This window comes from Populus nigra, chromosome 2 (assembly GCF_951802175.1).
Source record: "Populus nigra chromosome 2, ddPopNigr1.1, whole genome shotgun sequence".
Taxonomy (NCBI): domain Eukaryota; kingdom Viridiplantae; phylum Streptophyta; class Magnoliopsida; order Malpighiales; family Salicaceae; genus Populus; species Populus nigra.
The window spans coordinates 45,363,293-45,383,208 of record NC_084853.1 but is presented as its reverse complement, the minus strand read 5'-3'; the positions used below and the strand labels follow the sequence as shown (position 1 = coordinate 45,383,208).

At 33.9% G+C, this 19,916-nt stretch overlaps 2 protein-coding genes across 5 annotated transcripts; one reads left to right on the top strand and one right to left on the bottom strand.

Annotated features, from left to right (window-relative positions):
- Positions 1–1,693: 1,693 nt before the first annotated feature.
- LOC133681973 (squamosa promoter-binding-like protein 8) lies at positions 1,694–4,421 on the top strand. The gene is made up of 4 exons (XM_062105184.1): positions 1,694–2,062; positions 2,347–3,080; positions 3,695–3,852; positions 4,067–4,421. Exons 2-4 carry the CDS (start codon positions 2,407–2,409, stop codon positions 4,219–4,221), a joined length of 987 nt encoding a protein of 328 aa, XP_061961168.1. The 5' UTR covers positions 1,694–2,062; positions 2,347–2,406; the 3' UTR covers positions 4,222–4,421.
- A 12,039-nt stretch (positions 4,422–16,460) lies between these two features.
- Positions 16,461–19,681, bottom strand: LOC133681974 (squamosa promoter-binding-like protein 7). Of its 4 annotated transcripts, XR_009836588.1 has the most exons (4): positions 18,682–19,681; positions 18,322–18,440; positions 17,719–18,230; positions 17,472–17,630 (listed from the first exon to the last, which is right to left on the bottom strand). XR_009836588.1 is itself a non-coding variant. In XM_062105185.1 (3 exons), exons 1-3 carry the CDS (start codon positions 19,347–19,349, stop codon positions 16,584–16,586), a joined length of 1,233 nt encoding a protein of 410 aa, XP_061961169.1. In that variant the 5' UTR covers positions 19,350–19,676; the 3' UTR covers positions 16,461–16,583. The 4 variants fall into 4 exon arrangements, 3 of the variants coding, with proteins under 3 accessions (XP_061961169.1, XP_061961171.1, XP_061961170.1); XM_062105185.1 differs by lacking the exons at positions 17,472–17,630; positions 17,719–18,230 and adding an exon at positions 16,461–17,029 and having other exon boundaries at positions 18,682–19,676; XM_062105187.1 differs by lacking the exons at positions 17,472–17,630; positions 17,719–18,230 and adding an exon at positions 16,886–17,091.
- Positions 19,682–19,916: the final 235 nt, after the last annotated feature.

Genomic DNA, 19,916 nt, shown 5'->3' with positions numbered 1-19,916 from the left:
AAGAACATTGATTTGATTGACATGCATTTAGAAGAGTATGCCGCTCATGATCAAAAGAAGAAGAAAATCATACATCCCAAGCCGGATTAGTTGAAAAGGTAGCTTATCATGCTCGAAGACCAAGAAATTAAAACCTGAACTTGTTTGTTACGTTAAAGCAAGCACGTTAATTTTCCCTAATCACGCAGGTCAAGCTGATACAAAAAGATCATCTCACATTTTTTAAAATTAAAGTCGTTTGTTTCGTTAGTGTATTGATATGAAAGATAAATATAAAACATGACATAAATGTGTTTTTCATCATTTTTGTTATTTAAGGACTTTCTCCTCATGAATTATTTTGTGAGTTATATTATGTAAAAATAATCAGATTAATATTAACAACATGACAAAACAAAAAAATTACATTTTATTGTGAAATTATTAATCATCTAGTAGGTGGTCTAGTAGTAAGAATTTGGGATCAAGGAGTTTGCTCTTTCTATGATCTCAAATTCGAGCCATGTGGTTGTTAATATAATGACCGCTAGAGGCTTACATGTTCATTAACTTCAAAACTAATAAGATTAATCGAGGTGCACGCAAACTGATCCGAACATCTATGTTAATTAAAAAAAATACTTTACTGTGAAATTACAAAGGGTTTCATTTAAAATTATATAATTCTACCGAATTGAGCATAATATGATGGCGACTGCAGGCTTACATGGTCGTTAAGTTTAGGGCCCGTTAGATTAATCGAGGTGCGCACAAGTTGACCCGGATACCCACTTTAATAATTAAAAAAACACTTTACTGTGAAATTACAAAGGGTTTCATTTAAGATCATGTGATTCTATCTAATTGAGTATAACTGTACATGGAATAGCATATATTATATTGGGAATATCAAATATGAGAAATTGCTCAAGATAATTTTTTCTCATGCTAAAAAACTTAAATTATTTTAAATACGATTTTTATACCGGAAGGTATATCATATGAATCACACACGCAATAAATCCTTTACTCGATCGTGATAATAAACCAGCATGCTAATGTACAATTTAAAGGCAGGGGCAGATTTTCTCTTCATGGAACAACTTATATTCACAAATTAATGACAATTGGTTTGGTTTCCAGTACAAAAAAGCAATGGGAAAATGTGATAAAGGCAAGAAGGGACAAACCCATGATCTTACAATTATCTCGATTTTAATTTCTTTTCATCACCAGCACGAGTTCATTTTCTGTTGACATGCACATCATGACTCTATCGATCAAACACATTGCATAATTATCAAGGGAGGCAAAACAACATCATCATAATATATATCCAAGTCCAGTCCCTTTCAAAATAGACGAAGTTGCCTTCAATTTCTGAAATCGCATCGTGAAAATAGGAACTTGAAAAAAAATGTGAAGCAGAAACTTCAACATAGACAGTCACAGTGACCCTTCTGTGCAAATTGATCAAAATTAGCAAGGGTAGGTCCCAAGTTCTTGAGGTAGAAACCGCGTGGCATTTTAACCTCTTTACCAAAAACAACAGCACCGTTATTATTGTAGCTAGCCAGGCATTTACTGCAAGGTAGGCGACAGCTTTTCTACAAACCCCGACTAGTTGGGGAACCCCCAGCCATCTATTTTAACTTTTTAACACAGAATTCCATTGCAGTGGCTCTATCTACAAATATGTGACCATCAAGTGGGTAAAATGGTAGTTTTCGGGTTTACATACACAGCACCCAATTACCTCTGCGCAAGCCGCCTCATAACTCAGTTTCTCTCTCTCAGAGACTCTCACCTAGCTAGCTAGAGAGAGAGGGAGAGAGAGACTGGTACCAGAAGGAAAGAGAGACTCGTTTTTGTGGCTTTAAAAAGTCACAGACAGAGAGCTAAATAAAGAAAAGAGAGAGAGAGGAGCTAGAAGGGGGAGGCTTTTGAGAGAATGGGCATCATCCCAGTTAAAGAGAGAAAAGAAAGCAGCAATTGAAACTCTGCAAATGGCCAATTTTAGTGTTTTTGAAATTCGCATCCTCTCCTTCTCTTTCAGTTCACTGACTCGGTTTAATTTCCATAGGTGAGACAGAGAGAGTGTGTTTTTTCAACTTGTAAACTGTTTGTAATATCCCATAAAAGCCCACCTTAACACCGACATGTCTCCTCAGGACAGTCTTACCTCTCAAAAAGCAAAAACCCCACTTCAACAAAACCACTCAGCATAAATCAAAGCGAAGCAAAAAAATTTAAGAAAGATCAAATCTTTCCCAGCCACTACCTTTTCTCTTTTGTATTCATCTATGTATAGAACCAGCTCCTTCTCTTGATGATCATAACCTCTTCCTTTCTTTGTTTCTTTTACAGGTAAATTAAGCTAGCTAGATTGATTAAGATTTTCATATTATCTAGAGAAGGAAGAACAAAATGTTGGAGTACGAATGGGGAAACCCGTCAACAATAATGTTATCAGGTGGAGATGATCAACAAGCTGGAAGCAACCACGAAGTACAAGATCAAAATCGTCAAGCTAGCATTTTCGATCACTACACCACTCAATCTTTCAACGACAACAACCTCATTCCTCAACATACCTCTCCAACCTTAATGTTTCAGAACCACCCCACCACCACCAACGCTACACATCACAATATCAACTCTTTTTTCGACCCTCGTGCTTACGCCGGCGCCGGCGCCTCCTCTTTTCCCACCACTCACCATCCTTCCCTCCTTTCCCTTGATCCAATCCCAACAGTCACATCAGTCGCAACTGCAACCTCTTATTTCCTTATCCCAAAAAGTGAGGAAATTCCTCGTTCAAATTCCGATTTGATCACTTCAAGGATAGGACTGAATTTGGGAGGAAGAACTTATTTTTCTTCGGCCGAGGATGATTTTGTGAACCGGCTTTACCGCCGGTCTAGACCGCTCGATCCCGGTTCTTCATCAAATGCTCCAAGATGTCAAGCTGAAGGGTGCAATGCTGATCTTACTCATGCTAAACACTACCATAGACGCCATAAAGTCTGTGAATTTCACTCTAAAGCTTCTACTGTCATCGCCGCCGGGTTGACTCAGCGATTCTGCCAGCAGTGTAGCAGGTTTTTTTAAATTACATTATTGCCCTTCCCATGCACATTCTCCATTTTATCCAACGTTTTGTAGATGATTGTATGATAGTGATTAACCGACTACGGAGATGCGATCCCAAATTACTCTATTACCCCTGTGATTTTTTTCTCGTCATGATGATGTCCAATGATTGGTTACCCGTACATGGGTTAATCCCGAGGGCATTTGAGTCCGTAAAATATACTTTCCGTTTTACGTACCATTTCTTTTGTTCTTAATATCAAGGCAGCATTACGTACTTGAATTAGTTTAATTTAAATAATAATATAAGCTTAGGATTTGAAATTACAAAAACTACCTCAATATTCTTTCTTCTTTTCAATGGTTCCTTCTCTGCCTTTGATATCCGGACATGGTCAGAGAACACTCGCCTGACGACAATACCCCTGGGCTTGTGCTTGGCAACCAATGATTGGTTGGGCCGTACATGTGGAAATCCCGAGGGCATTTGTGTCCGTATCTATACTCATTACGTACTGATTTTTTCTTCTTCACATATTTAGACAGCACGTAATTAATTAGCAGCTCTGAGCATGGTTTTGGAGTAATTGACAGTGACTGGTTGCGTTGAATTTTTCTACAGGTTTCATCTTCTCTCAGAATTTGATAATGGAAAGCGTAGTTGCAGAAAGAGATTAGCTGATCACAATCGTCGTAGGCGAAAATCACACCAAATTAATCAAGAAAATCAGAAATCACATCTAGAAAATGCCGCCATTTCCTCATCTGAGATTCTCACAAGTAAGCTCCGTTTTCCATGTTCATATAATTAATGTCATGTTGAATCGATATGGATCAACATTTTAATTTATAAATGGTTTATCCTGTATACCATTATTTTTTATATACATTAATAAATTTAAATTTTTTTCACTTGTTGTTTTTGGCTTAAGAAGTATATGCATATGTAGGAAATCAATTAACTTGCATGGTATTTTCTTATGGGAATTTATAGGGTCTCCACCGGACTCTGGAGCTCATCCTACTTCATCGGTGACGGTGGCGATGTCCCCTCCTCGAATGTCTCTGGATTGTTTCAAGCAAAGATCGTATCAAGCCACTGCTTCTTCTTCTACATCGTCAAGCTCACTGTTTTTCTCAAGTGGGTAAAAAATGTCAATGACCTGATCAAGGAGGATTTAATATTAACTAAGCAGTAACATAGTGTTACTCCAGTGTTATATTTATTTTTCCCTCTTAATTTACTCTCTCTTTAATTATTGTTGATTAATGCTCACTCTTGATTGTGTTAGTAAAAACCAAATGGAGTATCTGCTCTGCTAATATATTTCTCTCTTCATGCGATTTAATACCTGTTGATGTGGTAGCCTTTCATATATTTTTCTGTATTCACCGGAAGATATATCCAAAAATGGAAAAAGTAATCACTGCCAGGAGGACTTTTCTAGCAGAAGTATCTGTTTGGTTTCAGAAATGGTTAGATAGGCACGGGGATGTAGGATTATTATCATTTAGGGCATTCCATTATTATCCCTTTGTCGGATCCTTACCAGGAAAAAGGCTGTAAATCAAACATGCATAAAAACAAGAAAATGAACATGCATGCGATATCAATCTTCTAAGAAATTTATAGGAAGGAGATCAAGTTGTCTGCTAGCACTGATGAGAAGCTGCACTAAGCATGGATAGTTAGCTATTTAGAACTTAGCCCAGATGAGCTTATCTCTCTTTCCCTATCCTTTCAGTCTCTGCAAGTGTTTTTTTCCCCTCTCTCTCATGAAGGGCGTGTTGCAGCTGTGAAAATATTAAGACTGCCCATAAGCCACACTACCTCTAGCCGCACCTACCAGGCCAGGTGGTGAAAGTCTTGGGAGCTTGTGTTCGCGTTCTTTGAACAAGAGGTTTAGCCTACTTCTATCGCACTTTTCTTGTCTTTGAGGTAGCATTTCATGTGAAGTTTAATTGGTGCAATGAGCCTTTGGCCAGTAGCAAGGAATAATTACAAGAGAATTAATAAAAACCATCTGATAGTTACATGAAATTTACTGCAATCCAGAAGAAACTGCAAATTATTGATAGTTTAGCTTTCTTCATGGACGAAGTTTATCCTAGTAATTCTTGCAAAAGAAATGGTACATCTAATAGTGACCTCTGCTAATTAATTGCCATTAATAAGAACTAGCTAGCTAGGTATCATTAATTAATTTCTCCTGGGACAACATGCATTGTGCTCATGTGTGATTTTGACTGAGAATTAATGGACTTATCCTATGGCATCATATAATAAAGTTACAGGGCAGTGGATCATAGATTATATATTATAAAAGATGATGCTGAAATCTCATGTTAGTTTTTATTATGTAGTATACAATCCGGGACGGATTACCATGCATTCAATTTCGGTAGGGGTAAAATAATATAAATATATAGCTAAATTAATTAAGATAAAAAAAGTCTAAAAATTATAAGTTTTTTAATACAAAGCTCAAAAATTTACATATATTATAAAAACATGCTCCACAAAATTCTATTTTTTTTTATAATTTACATTTGCTTCCTATAAGACTTCATATATTAAAAATGTCGTAAAATCTTCTTATTATCAACACTTTCGAATATTTCCTTTTCAATATAAATTATTAAACAATCATTCAACCAATCATAACTAACTATAAATTATTTATTTTAACCAACCAACACATAACCATAATTTATTTCAATCCTTATCAAGTTACATTAAAAATTCAACTACAACTAAACAGTATAATTATATCCATTTCAATCCTTATCAACACAACAACACATATTAAATACACATAATTAACAAACATTTACTTTGATTCTAAAAGTTATCATTCCCCCTCTCAAATGATCAGCCCTACTTTCAACATTGACACCCAATTTTTCTTCTTCAATTATGTTATATTTAAAGTTATTTACATTATATTCCATCCCAATAAAATCATATTTTTACAATTTCACTTTTTCTCAATTTAACATTTAAGAAACCTAATACAAAATTTAAGAATTTTGCAAAAACGTTGTTAATCTTTACTTAAACTTGTACAATCGAGTTTATAACATCTTGCTCAATAATGATATGAACTCTGAATGTTAACCAGTCAGAGTTTTGTGCTCCACCTTTTTTTTTCCTTTTAATACCGTGAGTTTCCTCTCTTTATTCTGTTTCCCTACTTGATTTTCTTTTTAATTATCAAGTTAAATGTGTTCAATACTCCCTACCTCATCTATCTTGTTTTAAATTTTAGTTTCTATCCAGTGTTTTAGTGAGGAAACTTTCAAAAAAAATTTCTCTTCTAATTTTTTTCAGCACCAGTAGGCAGTTTAAAGGTGAAAAGGAAGCTGAATTTCCAGTTTCTCTAGCTTATTTATGAAAATGTTAATGAGTCTACATGTTGTTTTTCGTCAGACTGTTTATATTCTTGCATGACCTTTTCAAACTTCGATTATCCTAAAATTTTAACTCAAGATAGAGAAATGTATCAGAAGGATCCTTGTAAAATTCCATCCCAATTTAATATTTGAGTTGAAAGTTATGCTTGACAGCGTAAAATCGATCAGTAAATGATTTTACATTAAACTATGAATTTTCTTATTAAATCATTGTTAGAATCATATCAGGTATTTTAATAAGTTCTCGGGATCATTTTCATATTCCATACTATATTTATTTGTTCTTTTCATTATTTGTTTCATTTACAGACTTATTTCATTTTCATAATAACGATACCCATTTTTAATAGGGGTTCACACCAATATTTTTTCACACAGTTCTTTTTTAACTTTTATTTATTATTTTAATTTTAATTTCTCAAGATTATTTTCTCTTTCTCAAGCACAACTATTTTAAATTTCTTCTAATTAATTTTTCTATCCATCAAAACTCTTTATGGAACTCTTTATGGAATTCGGCACAATATATACTTCACTCGATTTTTATTTTTATTTTGACACTGTGGGCAAGTTACCACATTTCCCACATGCTGGATTAGTGAATGCATACAATTGATTGTGGGCTAAAGTTTTCACAGGAAACCATCATGTATAATCTATCCTAGCTACAACCATGTTATGCTGGGAAACCTTTTTAATGATCATGAAGCCTCTTTGCACCTTCGACGAAATTTAATCGTGGGTCCATGCTCATCAGTTTTGTACTTGTTTAATATTTGTTTATTGTGCTTTCTGGGAACCATATTTTGTGAATTTATTTGGTCCCAAAAGAGAAGACAAGAAAATTAACAAGATTTCAAATCAAATCATTATCTCTAACACCCTTGGTTAGATGTAACAATAAATTAAATACCCTTATCTTTATGAGTCAATTACAAGAAATTGATTTGAAGCTTGATTTGGGCCCCAACACTAACCCCGAAAGTGTCATCCAACAAAAAGGTTCGGTCAAAGTTTCAGATGGATATATTCGATTGAAGTATATATTTTCCTTTCTCGATCCATGCTTTTGGCTTCTAATGATAATTTTGAATGTCCAATTAATGTTATTCCCATCTCCGGCATGGTTATTACACTTACAATTTTAGTAGAAAACAGAAGGAATGTTTAAATATCTAGTCAAGCCATGAGAAAAGGTAAAATCTTCAAGGATTTCAAACTGAGAAGCAAATTCAATGTCCTCTCACAAAATTTATATATATATATATATATATATATATATATATATATATATATATATATATATATATATATATATATATATTCGTGTTATGTGTACAATAATCCAGTTTGTGGAGGGTAAAGAGAAAAGACAACCTTAAACATCATTCTATTTGCTGCTGCTGCTGCGCGCCTACAGTCCTTATCTCAGATCTAATAATTATCCAAGGGAATTTAATATATGATGATGGGATTGTCCACCATCGGACACTGGCAAGAAACTTCTGCATGAGTTTGTCTCACTCTTGATGATCCTATTGAATCAAATTCCAGGAAATTTCCTTCTCTGAATTCGCGGGATCGAAATTTCTTGTGACATGACGGTGCCAAAATCCTTACCAATGGAGCCCTCGGCGCAATACTTACGAGGGTTTGTTGTCATGTGTGCGTCATATATGTCTAGTTAAGTAGCCACATTTTCCTATCATATGTGTGTGATTTTTATTTATTTATTTATTTTTTGAGGGGGGGGGGGGGTTTACATTGAGAAATGGGTACTCTTAAACCAACTTTTATACGCTGAAATTAACTAAATATATGATTTAATCAAAAGCAAACTATTCATCCACGAGGATCAAGAGATTGAACCTGTGTGATGAGTTGTTTATTAACGTCTTAATCTCGTAGGCCACCTAATTCAAGATTTGAGGGAGTTCCTAAGCTTTTGCTGCTGCCTCTAAATTAAGGGCCTATAGTACTTATCTACTTGTACTGTAAATCTTGCTGGTTACTTTCCTTTTGGCCACCAAAGAAACCTTGGTGTGAACGACAGAAATTCATTGAAAAATATCAATTATTGATCACTTCTAGCCTTCCCTCATCAGCCAATAAATTTCATATTACCTTAAGAGGACCAGCAAAAATCTAATATCATGTATCGTATCTCTACGAGTTTGGAGAAAGGTCTCTTTCTCGCACCTTTCACCTCATTTTTGTGTCCCCTCGGTCCCTTGCTCTGCTCAAGGGGAGGGCAGGGTGGGGAGGGAGGGGGGTCTCTTATCCCTTAACAAGCTTTGCTTGACTAATTAAGATGAAAAATTAAGAAGATAATTAATTAACTGCATTCAAAGAGCTCTCATTTCTATTCTCAAAAAATAAAAGAAACAGAGAGAGATAAAGTTATTATTCACCATGTTTTTTTATTATTTTATCAACGCTCCTTTTTAAAACATTTTTATTTCTGTATTTTTACATAAATAAAATCATATCGTGCTTAATCTAATCGTACATAATTTTTCTGATTGTTGAGAAAGTTTCATGATCATCTGACTTTCTAGATTCGAATTTGAAATTAATATCTGATTTTTTTATTATTAATTCTTTATGAACACACCAGGTCACTTTAAAGAAAGGATTTAATATCTATTAATATGTTAGCTGGTATATGACACCCTTTTAGCGTCAGATAAAAAAAATAATTATTGTTGTATTAAGGATGTATAATAGTCAATTAAAAGTTGATGTTCTTATGTGCAATTATGGAGTACGGTCCATATTGAATTTAAAAAAGAAAAAGAAAAACCTAAATTTGAAATCTTATATTTTTGACAAATTAAATCCTATTTAAATTGTTTTGTGAAGTCGTTGTCAATCCAACTAGCCTTATTTGTTAACAGAAATTCATTTGAAGTGAAGGATATTAGCAATATAGTGAATAATTACCGATAAACTAGGATTATTTGTGGAGCTTCACGGTTATGAACAGTGAAGCTCCTCTCTCTTTTTTTTTTAAATTTTTATTTTAATCTTTTTTTTATTTTCTCATTTTTTTTCTTCCAATTTCATGATTTTATTTCTTTTTAATTTCATCCTTAATTTTTTTTAATAGTCTGAGTTATTTTTAGACCAATCAAGTCATCTACATCACATTGAACACCGCCTCACACGATTTAGTTTTAAATTCAGATTAGGCAAAGAGTTGTGTTGAAAAGTTTTTTTTCCGTCAATTTCATCATCCTTTTCTTGATTTATTCTCTTATTGTTTTATAGGTTGGACAAATTGATTAGATCACGTTAGGGCAATTCTTATATAGTTTAAAAGCTAAGTAAGGAGTCAAATAAAAAAAATTCAATATTGATCTGTTAAGTAGAATGTAATAGCAATATAAAATAATTTTTTAAAACTAGAGTATATTTTTTTTATATTGAAAAAAAAAATAATCCAATCAGATAGCACATCACGAGGCTATAAACTAGTTTTAACTAAGATTTTTAACTCTAATTTTAACTCACTGTAATGTTACATGACAATCACGTGACTCTTTTATAAAAACCTCTAAATTGCATATTTGGAAAAATAGGAACAGAACAACCTATGTTTTTTGTTTTTTAATTTATATACTTTATTTTAAAAAAAAAACAGAGTTGAGCATCTTAGTCGGAATCTTGTCCCATATGACTTATATTTTTAACATATTAAATAGATTTTTATTAACAATTAAGTTTAGTTGGATTTTGTCTAAATGTAACAAATATATGATCAAATTCATAAAATTATTTACAGGGGATTCTATTTATCAATTTGATATAAACATATGGATCTCTGAAAAATACAGTTTTCCATAAAACAAATTAAAAAAAAAAAAATCTAGAATTGACACTGGAAACTGAAATTACAGCATATGAAGGGGAAATTGCTCGATTTATTTTAAAATAATAATAATTAATTTAGTCTAGATTAAGACAAAACTACACTACTTACGGCTCTTGAAACGACGGGCAAAAGATTAGAAACTTCCAGGGCATTGCATAGTGGTTAAAGGGATATACTATCTACATAGTCATTATGGTTTGAATTTTAAGTTAGGTCGTGAAGAATTAAAATTTTATAAATTCTTTTTGTTTAGGAGAGGAAGGAAAATAATGAAAGAAAAGGTTAAATTGTAAAACATCCCCTGAAGAAAATAAATAGCTTTTGAACTTGATGAAAAAAATGTAAAAAAAACCACTAAAAATATCTCCTAAAAATAAATAGCTCTGTAATATTGAAAAAAAAAATAAAGCACTCTCAAAAAATATAAGATAAACATGAGCAAGGATATTAAAGAGAAGGATGAAGGCAGTGAAAATGGGAGATAACAGATGTGTTTTATGTTTTTGAAATATTTTTTTTTAATTATTACTATTATTAATGTACAGAAAGAAAGGAACAGTGATGATTTTTTAGAAACGTTTTCATCAATTTCTCAACAAAATCAAGCTCACAATTAAAAAAATATATTGTTCAAGAGATTTTTAATTCAGAAAAATATTTATTTTTCCGTAAAAATTAAGAGTTTAAGATTTAAAGTTTTGAATTTAAAAAAAGAGCGGAGAAATTAATCACATAGAGAAAGAAAATGATAATGAGAAACTTACAATTACAACTTTCTTGCCTTTGGCAAAATATTAAATCCTGTTTTCATATTGATTATTGAGAATAAATTTGTAAATTTATATTTTTTTGTTCATCGTCTCTTCAACCTGAGACCACATTTAGGAGCCCCTTGCAAGATAATTCGTCTCTCTCTTCATTTTCTCTTCTTCTCCTAGCTTGGAGACCACATTTTGGAGACCATATACTCTCCTCTCATATTTTCTTATGTCCCAAAATTATTTCCCTCGTTTTCCACCCTTCCAAACACAAAATGCAGTAGTGACCTAGAAGCCCAAAATTGGCCTGAGGAAACCACTATTCATTAACCCAAAGGAAAACGAAACGAAATGGTCAAAAGAGAAAAGGAGCAAGAGTATAACAAAGTCAGCGGAACATTTAAATTTGATCGCTATGCGTTCGAGCCAATGCAAAATAAAGTAATTAAATAAATAAATTACCTGAAATGTAGGGTTAATTTGGAAATATGGACGTTGAAACTGTTTTTAACTCCTATTACAGTTTTAAAAATATTTAATTAATTAATACATATCATAATTTTACATCTATCCCATTAAAAAATCTCTTAAAATCTCGGTTAAAAAAATATAATTTATAATTTTTCTTAATTTTTTTTTAAATCACAAAACTGAAAAAACTTTGAAGATACAACGAGGAATTTAGGCAGTAGCTACAATTAACATAGCAAGTTACAAATCCTCGCTTAGCTATCATAATCATCAAGTCATGGAGGAACTAGTTTAAATAAAAAAAAAGTGGTCCATGATCTTGTTTAACCCCTGTGTTATACAGAGGCATGGAAGGTACATTGGCGCTTGCCTCAGGGAACAAGTGCAGCATTTGCATTAGCTCTCCAATCCCCAGTTTTTATGCGCGCCCCCACCACACATCGATCATCTTTCATCTTTCATCTTTCATCAATGCAGTCGGGCCCTCTGCTCTGATCATCATAAACTTTGTGACGAGGATGTGGAGCCCATTAATAAAGGCAACTGCTCACTCCATTGCTACTGCTCATGGAGGAGGAGGGGAATACTTTTCAAACCCTCTGTACGTAGAGACTTTTCTTTAGGGTTAGTAGGTCTACTGTGGGGTTGCAACTGATTTTTGGGTGATATGTGTTTTTGCAGATTCACGTGCACTGCACGTGATCACCATTCAGTGATTGTCCTTTGCCTCCTTTGCGGTGGTGGGACTTCATCCACAGCTGGACAGAAATGTGGTGGTTTGTGAGAGGTCATTATACCCTAGTTTCTCTTCGGATAAAAACAAAGGAAGAGACAGATCGGTCTATTTTCACGCCTAATTCTTTTAATTTTATTTATTAGTAGAGCGATGGTCATTTTAAATTTAATTGTTTAATTGGCAGTTGGGGTATTTTTAGATTAGTGTTTAAATATAAGATTAGAACTCCTTCCTTGTAGACTTATGTATAACTGAAATAAATAATATTATATGAAGTTTATTTAAATTAGCAAAAAAAATAAAATTCAAATCTTGTTTGGATTCTGAAGCTGTCCAGGAGCCAGCATTGGTGATTAGGTTTTGTTGAAGTTGTGACACGACTTTCTTTACCTCTACAGAAATAGGTTTAATATTTAGCCTTTAGCACTGTAGCCCATCACCAGTTATTGAAGGGGGGGAAAAACTAACGTGGCTGGAATGGTCAACAAAACCAGAAGTTTCTCTGTTCTTGGATATACAGTAGAACTTAGTTGAATCAACATATTGAATTCTTTAATATCAAAATAATTAAGATTTTTTAAGTTTATAGCTGGACCAACCTTCAAAGAAATACACTGAAATGACATTAATTTGAGAAATGCTTGATAAAAACATTAATGAACATTAACAATAAAGCCAGGTTAAGAATTTCTTGAAACTTTTGGGACATAGTTGATAAACTTTACATGTGTGGGACTCAATTAAAAACAAGTATACAAGTTTGGGACTAGATTGAGGTTTTCTAAAACATTTAAAGCCCTGGTGATCAGGCCTTGGAAATTAAACAAGACTCTTTTGAGAGTTTCGTAATTGCTAGCTTGGGGGTTATTAATTAGGCAATTTCCGCTTCCAAAATCCATGTATAGGGATCGTTTTCGTGCTGAGAAATGTAAGATGGTGATCCACACACACATATACTCTGGAAATTGATAAAAATGAGTAGTGCATACTGCTAGTGCCACGACAGAGATCAACAGTGCATGGTGCGTGGCCACATAATAGTTGTTTGTAGGGATGATGATAATTTCTAAGCCTTCAACACCAAGCAACTTTCATCAAAACTTGAAAACAACTAGTCTTGTAACTATCAATAGACCACTCGTGGAATCTCATACTATTTTTGGTTGCGAAGGACACTTTCTCGACTTTGGAATTGCAGGCGTGCACTTTGAGAAGAAGCTTGATTGGCTTCAATCAACTTTCGAAGATTATGAGAAAATTTGCTTTTATTTCTTTCCAATGCGTGGTGTTGGAAGTGTCTTTCGAGTGTACGCACATTGGATGCTTTTGTTCATAGTTATATCACCTGGAATAGTGCTTGTTTATTGTGTGTTTGGTGCCACGATGCATAAATATCTTTAAAATTGTTATTCAATTGAAAATATATAAAAATAATTTTTTTAAATTTTTTTATTTTGATATCAATACATCAAAATCTTTTAAAAATATTAATTTAATATTTTTTTTAAAAAAATAATTTTAAAAAACAATTTATAACACAAAAATACTCGTTTAATCCCGGAACTGGATCACAATAGATTTGATCCGAGAGCTAAATCGTAGTTGATATGGTCAGCTCATGGTTTCAACTAGTTTTTTTATTTTATTTTTTTTAATTTTGAGAGTTTCTAAAATGAAATGATGATTTTTACTGAATAAAATCCAAGTTGAGTTTGTTTCGGGTCGACAAATTATTGGGTGAAATAAATTTCATAATTATGCTTTTATCTGTCGGTATCTTTCTCGCATGTTGTCTATGCTTGTCATACTAGAGACTGAAGCTTATGATGACCAGCTTGAAAGTTGTGAAGTTGCCTAGTGAGAAGAAGGAGAAGGGCCCTTTTTTCTCCTCTTTTTTTTCCTTGGAAGATCAGAAAGGTTTTCCAATATGTTCTTTATGGCAGGCAGTCCGACTTTACTTCGGGTTTTAATTTAACTAGAGGAACTTTTGTTCTAGCATATGCTTTCCCAGACATATTTTTCCCAAAAGTAGAGCACCGGTTTGATGTTGCATTTTTCGTGGCACAATGGAAAGCTAGAGGCATGTTTTGTATATATAAACAAGCCTTTGATATCAATTAATTTCATACGGGAGAGAGTCCCACGAGCATGACACCTTAAGATTTGGATTTCTTTCTAATCTTGAAAGATGTGACGAATTATAGATAGAAAAACATTATTTTTCAAATTGTTTTTTTATTTTTTTTATTTTTTTATGTGATAGATTTGGGTTTTATTTTTTTATTTGAAATACTTTAGAAAATTAATTTTTTTTCAATTTCATTCTACTTCAATTTTTTATATATATCATATTTATTCTTTATTTTTTGTCAAAGAACCATATCAACCCAATAGCTTAAACTGCTAAGTGAGACCTCAAGATATGATTTATATTATTTTCTAACACGTCTTTTCAAGTGAAAGCTATTTAGGCTTGAAACTTGCACATACCCACATTTCCTTGTACTTAATTTTTATCAAATAAATGGGGATGATGAGATTCGAACTTGTGACCGCTTGGTTATCAAAGCTCTGATACCATGTCAAAGAACCATCTCAACCTAAAAGCTTAAACTGTTAAGTGAGGCTCCAAGATATGATTTATATTATTCTCTAATATTTTTTAATAATCTTAAAAAAATAAAACATTAATAAGTTGTTTTCCATCAAATTTTCCCTGATATAACTAAATACTAAAAATTATTTTTCAGCTCATTTCTTATAACTCTATCAAACATAAAAAAATTTATCTATTTTTCAAAAAACCACATTTTATAGAAATACTTTCTAGTAAACAAACATAGTTAATCTCCATCATCTAATCTAAAACAATCTAGCTAGGGTTCAATCCTAAAAGAAGGTTTTTTAAAAATATATAAATTCTTGTAGATATTTTATTTTGTCAAAGAATTTTCTCAATCTAAAAACTTAAGTTGCTAGGTGAGGCTTCAATATGAAATTTCTATTATTCTCTAACACATTCCCTCAAGGGAAAACTCTTTAGATTTAAAACTTACATAAATCACACTACATTGTGCTATTAATTAAATATAAAAGCCCTTTGAATTTAAAACCTACAAACTTACATAGGCCCACACTATCTTTTGCTATTAATTAGATTTTTAATGAGAAGAGAGAACAAAGATAGTGAAATTCAAATTCATAATTATTTAGTCATCAAATAGGACTCCAATATATATTTATATTATTCTCTAATATATTAAGAAGAATTTACGAAGGCCCACACAAATGGTGGAGCATATGGTTTAACTTGATGCAAAGCAAAAAACCTTATCAAGACTTGACATGCCACAAATCCTCTTGAGAGAGAGAGAGAGGGATGCCTTCAAGAATGTGGACACAAGTGATGCATAGTTGTTATTAGCTCGTATTGAGTGTTGGGTTAAGTCCCGCAACGAGCAAATCCTCATGTTTAGTTGTCATTATTGAGTTTGGAACCCTGGTAGACTGCCGGTGACAAGCCCAAAAAAAGATGAGGATGGCATCAAGTCATCATGCCTCTTATGTCTGTTAGGTGAGATTCAAGATATGATTTATATAATTTTTTAATACATCCCTTCAAGTGAAAGCTCTTTGAGCTTGAAAATGACACTGGCTCATATTATCTTATGCTTAATTTTTATCAAATAAATAGGAATGGTGAGATTCGAACTCGTAACCGCTTGGTCATCAAGGTTCTGATACCATGTTAAGGAACCAATTCAACCTAAAAACTTAAACTGTTAAGTAAGGTTCAAAATATAATTTGTATTGTTCTCTAACAATGCCCAACTAGGAAAGAATGTAGTTTCATGTAAAAATACCAGCTCGGAAATATCATTATTGTAAATGAATTAAGACCCATAAAAAAAATGAAAAAGAAAATGGGGCGTGCTCCTCCGTAAACTTACATATATAATCAGCCATCCTTAGAATTAGTTTTGACGTGAGATCAACTTTCAACTACTGCAACTTAAAACTTGAAAGAAAACAGTGATTCAATTGGCAAATTGCTCCAAGTGCATTGATTATTCCAGTCACTGTACACAATTGAATTGAACTATGAAAATTAATTATGGTAAAATTAGAGACCGAATAAAAAAAAAGTTTCCAATCAAACAAGAAAGAATTATACAGCAAGTTGAACGATCCAAAAGCCTCACTGACCAAACAATTAACACCAAATGCAAAAGAATAAAGTAGGTGTTGTAGATTAATTTTAAACTACATGGGCTCCTTCCATGGTGCTCCATAACTCAGAACACTCTTCTTCCTCTTCTTTATTTTTCCCTCTGGGAGACAAGAATCCGAATGCTGAACTTGGAGCCTGCATGAGGTCCAAAGTCACATGCGTGCTGGTGTCGTTTAACCGGCCCCAATTGCGTGGCTCGGACAGTACTTGTTGCTGATGGGTTATAAGAAAATTGGAGCTAGGTTGAGACTCACCAAGGTCTTCCATGGCATGGTGGTGCAAGTGTTTTTCAAGAACAAGCTGTCTAGCTAGGATGGCTGTGCGGTGTTCTGCAATCAATTCACGTAGTGCGGCACTTGATCTTGAGGAGAGATCAGATGGAGAAACCCAGGAATCAGCTTTGGATGACAGAAGAGAGAGAGCACATCCTGTCGGCGACGCTATGTATGGAAATCTCCCAGTCATCAATTTTTCTGTCGAGGAGGAAATTGTCCGTTCAGTTTCTTTGATGTTCATAGATTTTCAACTGCGTTGTCTATATCAATGCCAATTAATGATAGCAAATTAAGCATCAACATTATTCTATTAGAACCAAAATCACTTGTCATCTTCCTCAGAGGAATACACTTAAGTTGATTAACGTAAATCATCTGTAATAATGTTTGCCAAGCAATCTCCACCTTCTCCGAGAGGTAAAGGCCTCGAGTTCATAATACTCCTCTCATCCCAAACAGGTTTTCTGTCTGTTTAGTCCACACATCTCTCCTACTTCACTTCTAATTAAAGTTCATGAAGTCTCCAGTCGAAAAGGTGGGATTTTAGAAAAGTATGAATAAGTAATGGTGATATGTTATATTAATCATGAAAAATCTTTTTAGATTAGAGAGAGTAAATTGAAGATCAATAATTCAAGTCTAAAAAATAAATCTTCATGATGCAACATTAATATTAATGAAAGTTCTAGCAAACCCTAGATTATGTAGTTACAATAGTAATGATTGCTTTTCTCCTTAAATAAATGCCTCGTTGAGCTACCCAGTGAGGATAATTTTCTCCTCTAAAACTCTTCCCTTCCTAGCATGAACAGAATTTAACCAAGGTTAACTGATATCATGTCAACTAAACCTATCTACAAGTAGTAATAAATGCATCGATACCCTACCGGGAGACTATCCAGCCAGCCTAGTCATAACTAAAGGCGTCCGATTCAACTGGTAGTTTAGTTACCAAGTCCTCCTTCAGTTCATAAAATTTATTTTACTTGCTCATCTTTTTCTTCTGATGGGCATCCACAGAAGCAGTCTTAAGTACACAAGCACCTAATAAAATTTCAGACAGGAGCACGTTTTCTTATTACCAGCAAGCCCTTACAGAAGCAGTGTTGCAGACCCTTCAATTCAAAATCTGATCCAGCTAATTAATACTTCGTTATTTCGAATTTCTGCTTCGTGATTGCAATTATTTTGGGGAAAAAAATAATGTTTATTTAAAGTGTTTTTTTTTGAAAAATTATTAAAATATTCTTTTAAAAAAAAATTATTTTTAATATAACCCATCAAAACAATCTAAAAAAATCATATAAAAATTAAAACAAAGTTTTGAAAATTAGAAGGTAGAAAATAGGGCCCTTCCGTTTTCCCGATCAAACAACAAAAGGGCTTATTCCTGAAAAATCTTTAGAACAAAAGCAAGTCATCATTATCTAATTCCAACAATGGAAATTGAATGGATAAACAAGTCAATTACAAGATCATTACATCCATACCTTGAGAGGAATTCCTTGAAACAGGATCCTGAGAGCTCTTTCTTCTTCTTTCATTGTGCCCTGCCAATCTCCTCCTACAACTCCTCTTTGCATCATCAAACTCTGACACTACATGAAACCTGCACAAATAACAAGCTAAGCCCACTTTTAATCTCATCAACAAGCCTATTTGGCAATTACCACTTCACATCAGATTTTTTTGTAAGGACAAGACAACTGAGGAAACTTCAACGATTACAAAGAGAGAGAGAGAAAAAACAAGACAACTGAGGAAAATCCCAAAGATCCAGGAACAGTTACTATAGGCAAAATCAAATAAGCTGGCTGTAATTGAGAGACGGTGAGAAACGTCAGTGTTACCTGCTACACTGCTGACAGAACCGCTGCTCCAAACCTAGAACAATTACTTTAGGAGCCTTGGAGTGCATCTCACAAACTTTATGCCTCCTGTGATAATCTTTAGCATTCAACAACGCCACATGGCACCCCTCCACCTGACACCTCGGCACATTCACTGACGTGGAAGAGGAGGGTCCGTCGTGAGCACCACCACCACCACCGACGCTGTAGTAGGGTTTGCCTCTTTTGCCTATAGAGAACCCACCAACCTCGTGTCGGTCACTCATTGGGTGGTTGTTGTGATTGTTATTACTAGTACTGTTTTCAAAGTAGTGTCGCTTGCCTAGCTTCAAGCACATTAGGTGCGGGTCTGGGGGCAAGTTGGACCCATCCCCGGCATAAAGAGAGAGTTGCTGATAACTGTTATTGTTGCTGTGGTGGTAAAGCCAATTGTTCTGGTAAGGAAACAAGAACCCATGTGCAGAAGTGCCTTCTGGGTGGGTGCAGGAGCTGCCGCTCTCCACCACACTAGTGGCGGTGGTGGTGAAGAATGTGTCGGTAGCAGCAGCAGCAGCAGCAGTGTTATTACTACTATTTACCAAGTCAAATCTTGAAGTATTAAGCTCCCATATATCCCAAGGAAGATTTGCATGATCATTCTCTTGACCTTTGTTCCCGCCATTTTCCATCTTCCGTTCTTTAGCAAAATTAATTTGTACTGCTTCTTGTTTCTAGTCCTCCTTCTCTCTCTGTGTCCGGGACAGTACAGTTGTATGTAAGGGACTTCGCTGTTTTTGAGTATAGGAAAGATGCAGGGAAGAATGCAATGGGCAGAGAGAGATTTGGTTGAGGTTTGCTTCTATTATGAAAGAAGAAAGTTTTGAGAGAGACAGAACTTTGGTTGGATGAAGGTGCCTGTTGTCCTCGATGAGTGATAAGAGAGATCATCAGCTTTGAATTAAAAAGCTGTGATATCACAGAAAGTAAAAGACAGAGAGAGAGAGAGAGGGATGTGGCATGTGTAGGAGATGTGGTACACGTGGAAAGATTCAAGGGGGAACTGCCCCAGTGGATTGAAGTGATTTGATTGAAGAGAAAGAATCGGTTCTGGTTCTTCTATATTAACCCAACAAGAGGTTATAATGCAGTGATTGTTTAATTCAATCCAAAACCACCGGACAAAAATTTCTTGTCCATTGTTATTTAACAGATCGCTACTAATTTCTTTTTTTATTCAATAGTTAAGAATTGAGTCG

Bases quoted from the DNA above. Each gene is read 5' to 3' on its own strand.
- LOC133681973 (XM_062105184.1), top strand. From the start codon at position 2,407: ATGTTGGAGTACGAATGGGGAAACCCGTCAACAATAATGTTATCAGGT. The intron at 3,081-3,694 runs GTTTTTTTAAAT...ATTTTTCTACAG, and splicing joins TTCTGCCAGCAGTGTAGCAG to GTTTCATCTTCTCTCAGAAT. The intron at 3,853-4,066 runs GTAAGCTCCGTT...GGGAATTTATAG, and splicing joins CTCATCTGAGATTCTCACAA to GGTCTCCACCGGACTCTGGA.
- LOC133681974 (XM_062105185.1), bottom strand. From the start codon at position 19,349: ATGGAAAATGGCGGGAACAAAGGTCAAGAGAATGATCATGCAAATCTT. The intron at 18,441-18,681 runs GTAACACTGACG...TTATTTGTGCAG, and splicing joins TTCTGTCAGCAGTGTAGCAG to GTTTCATGTAGTGTCAGAGT. The intron at 17,030-18,321 runs GTATGGATGTAA...CCTCCTCGACAG, and splicing joins TTCAAGGAATTCCTCTCAAG to AAAAATTGATGACTGGGAGA.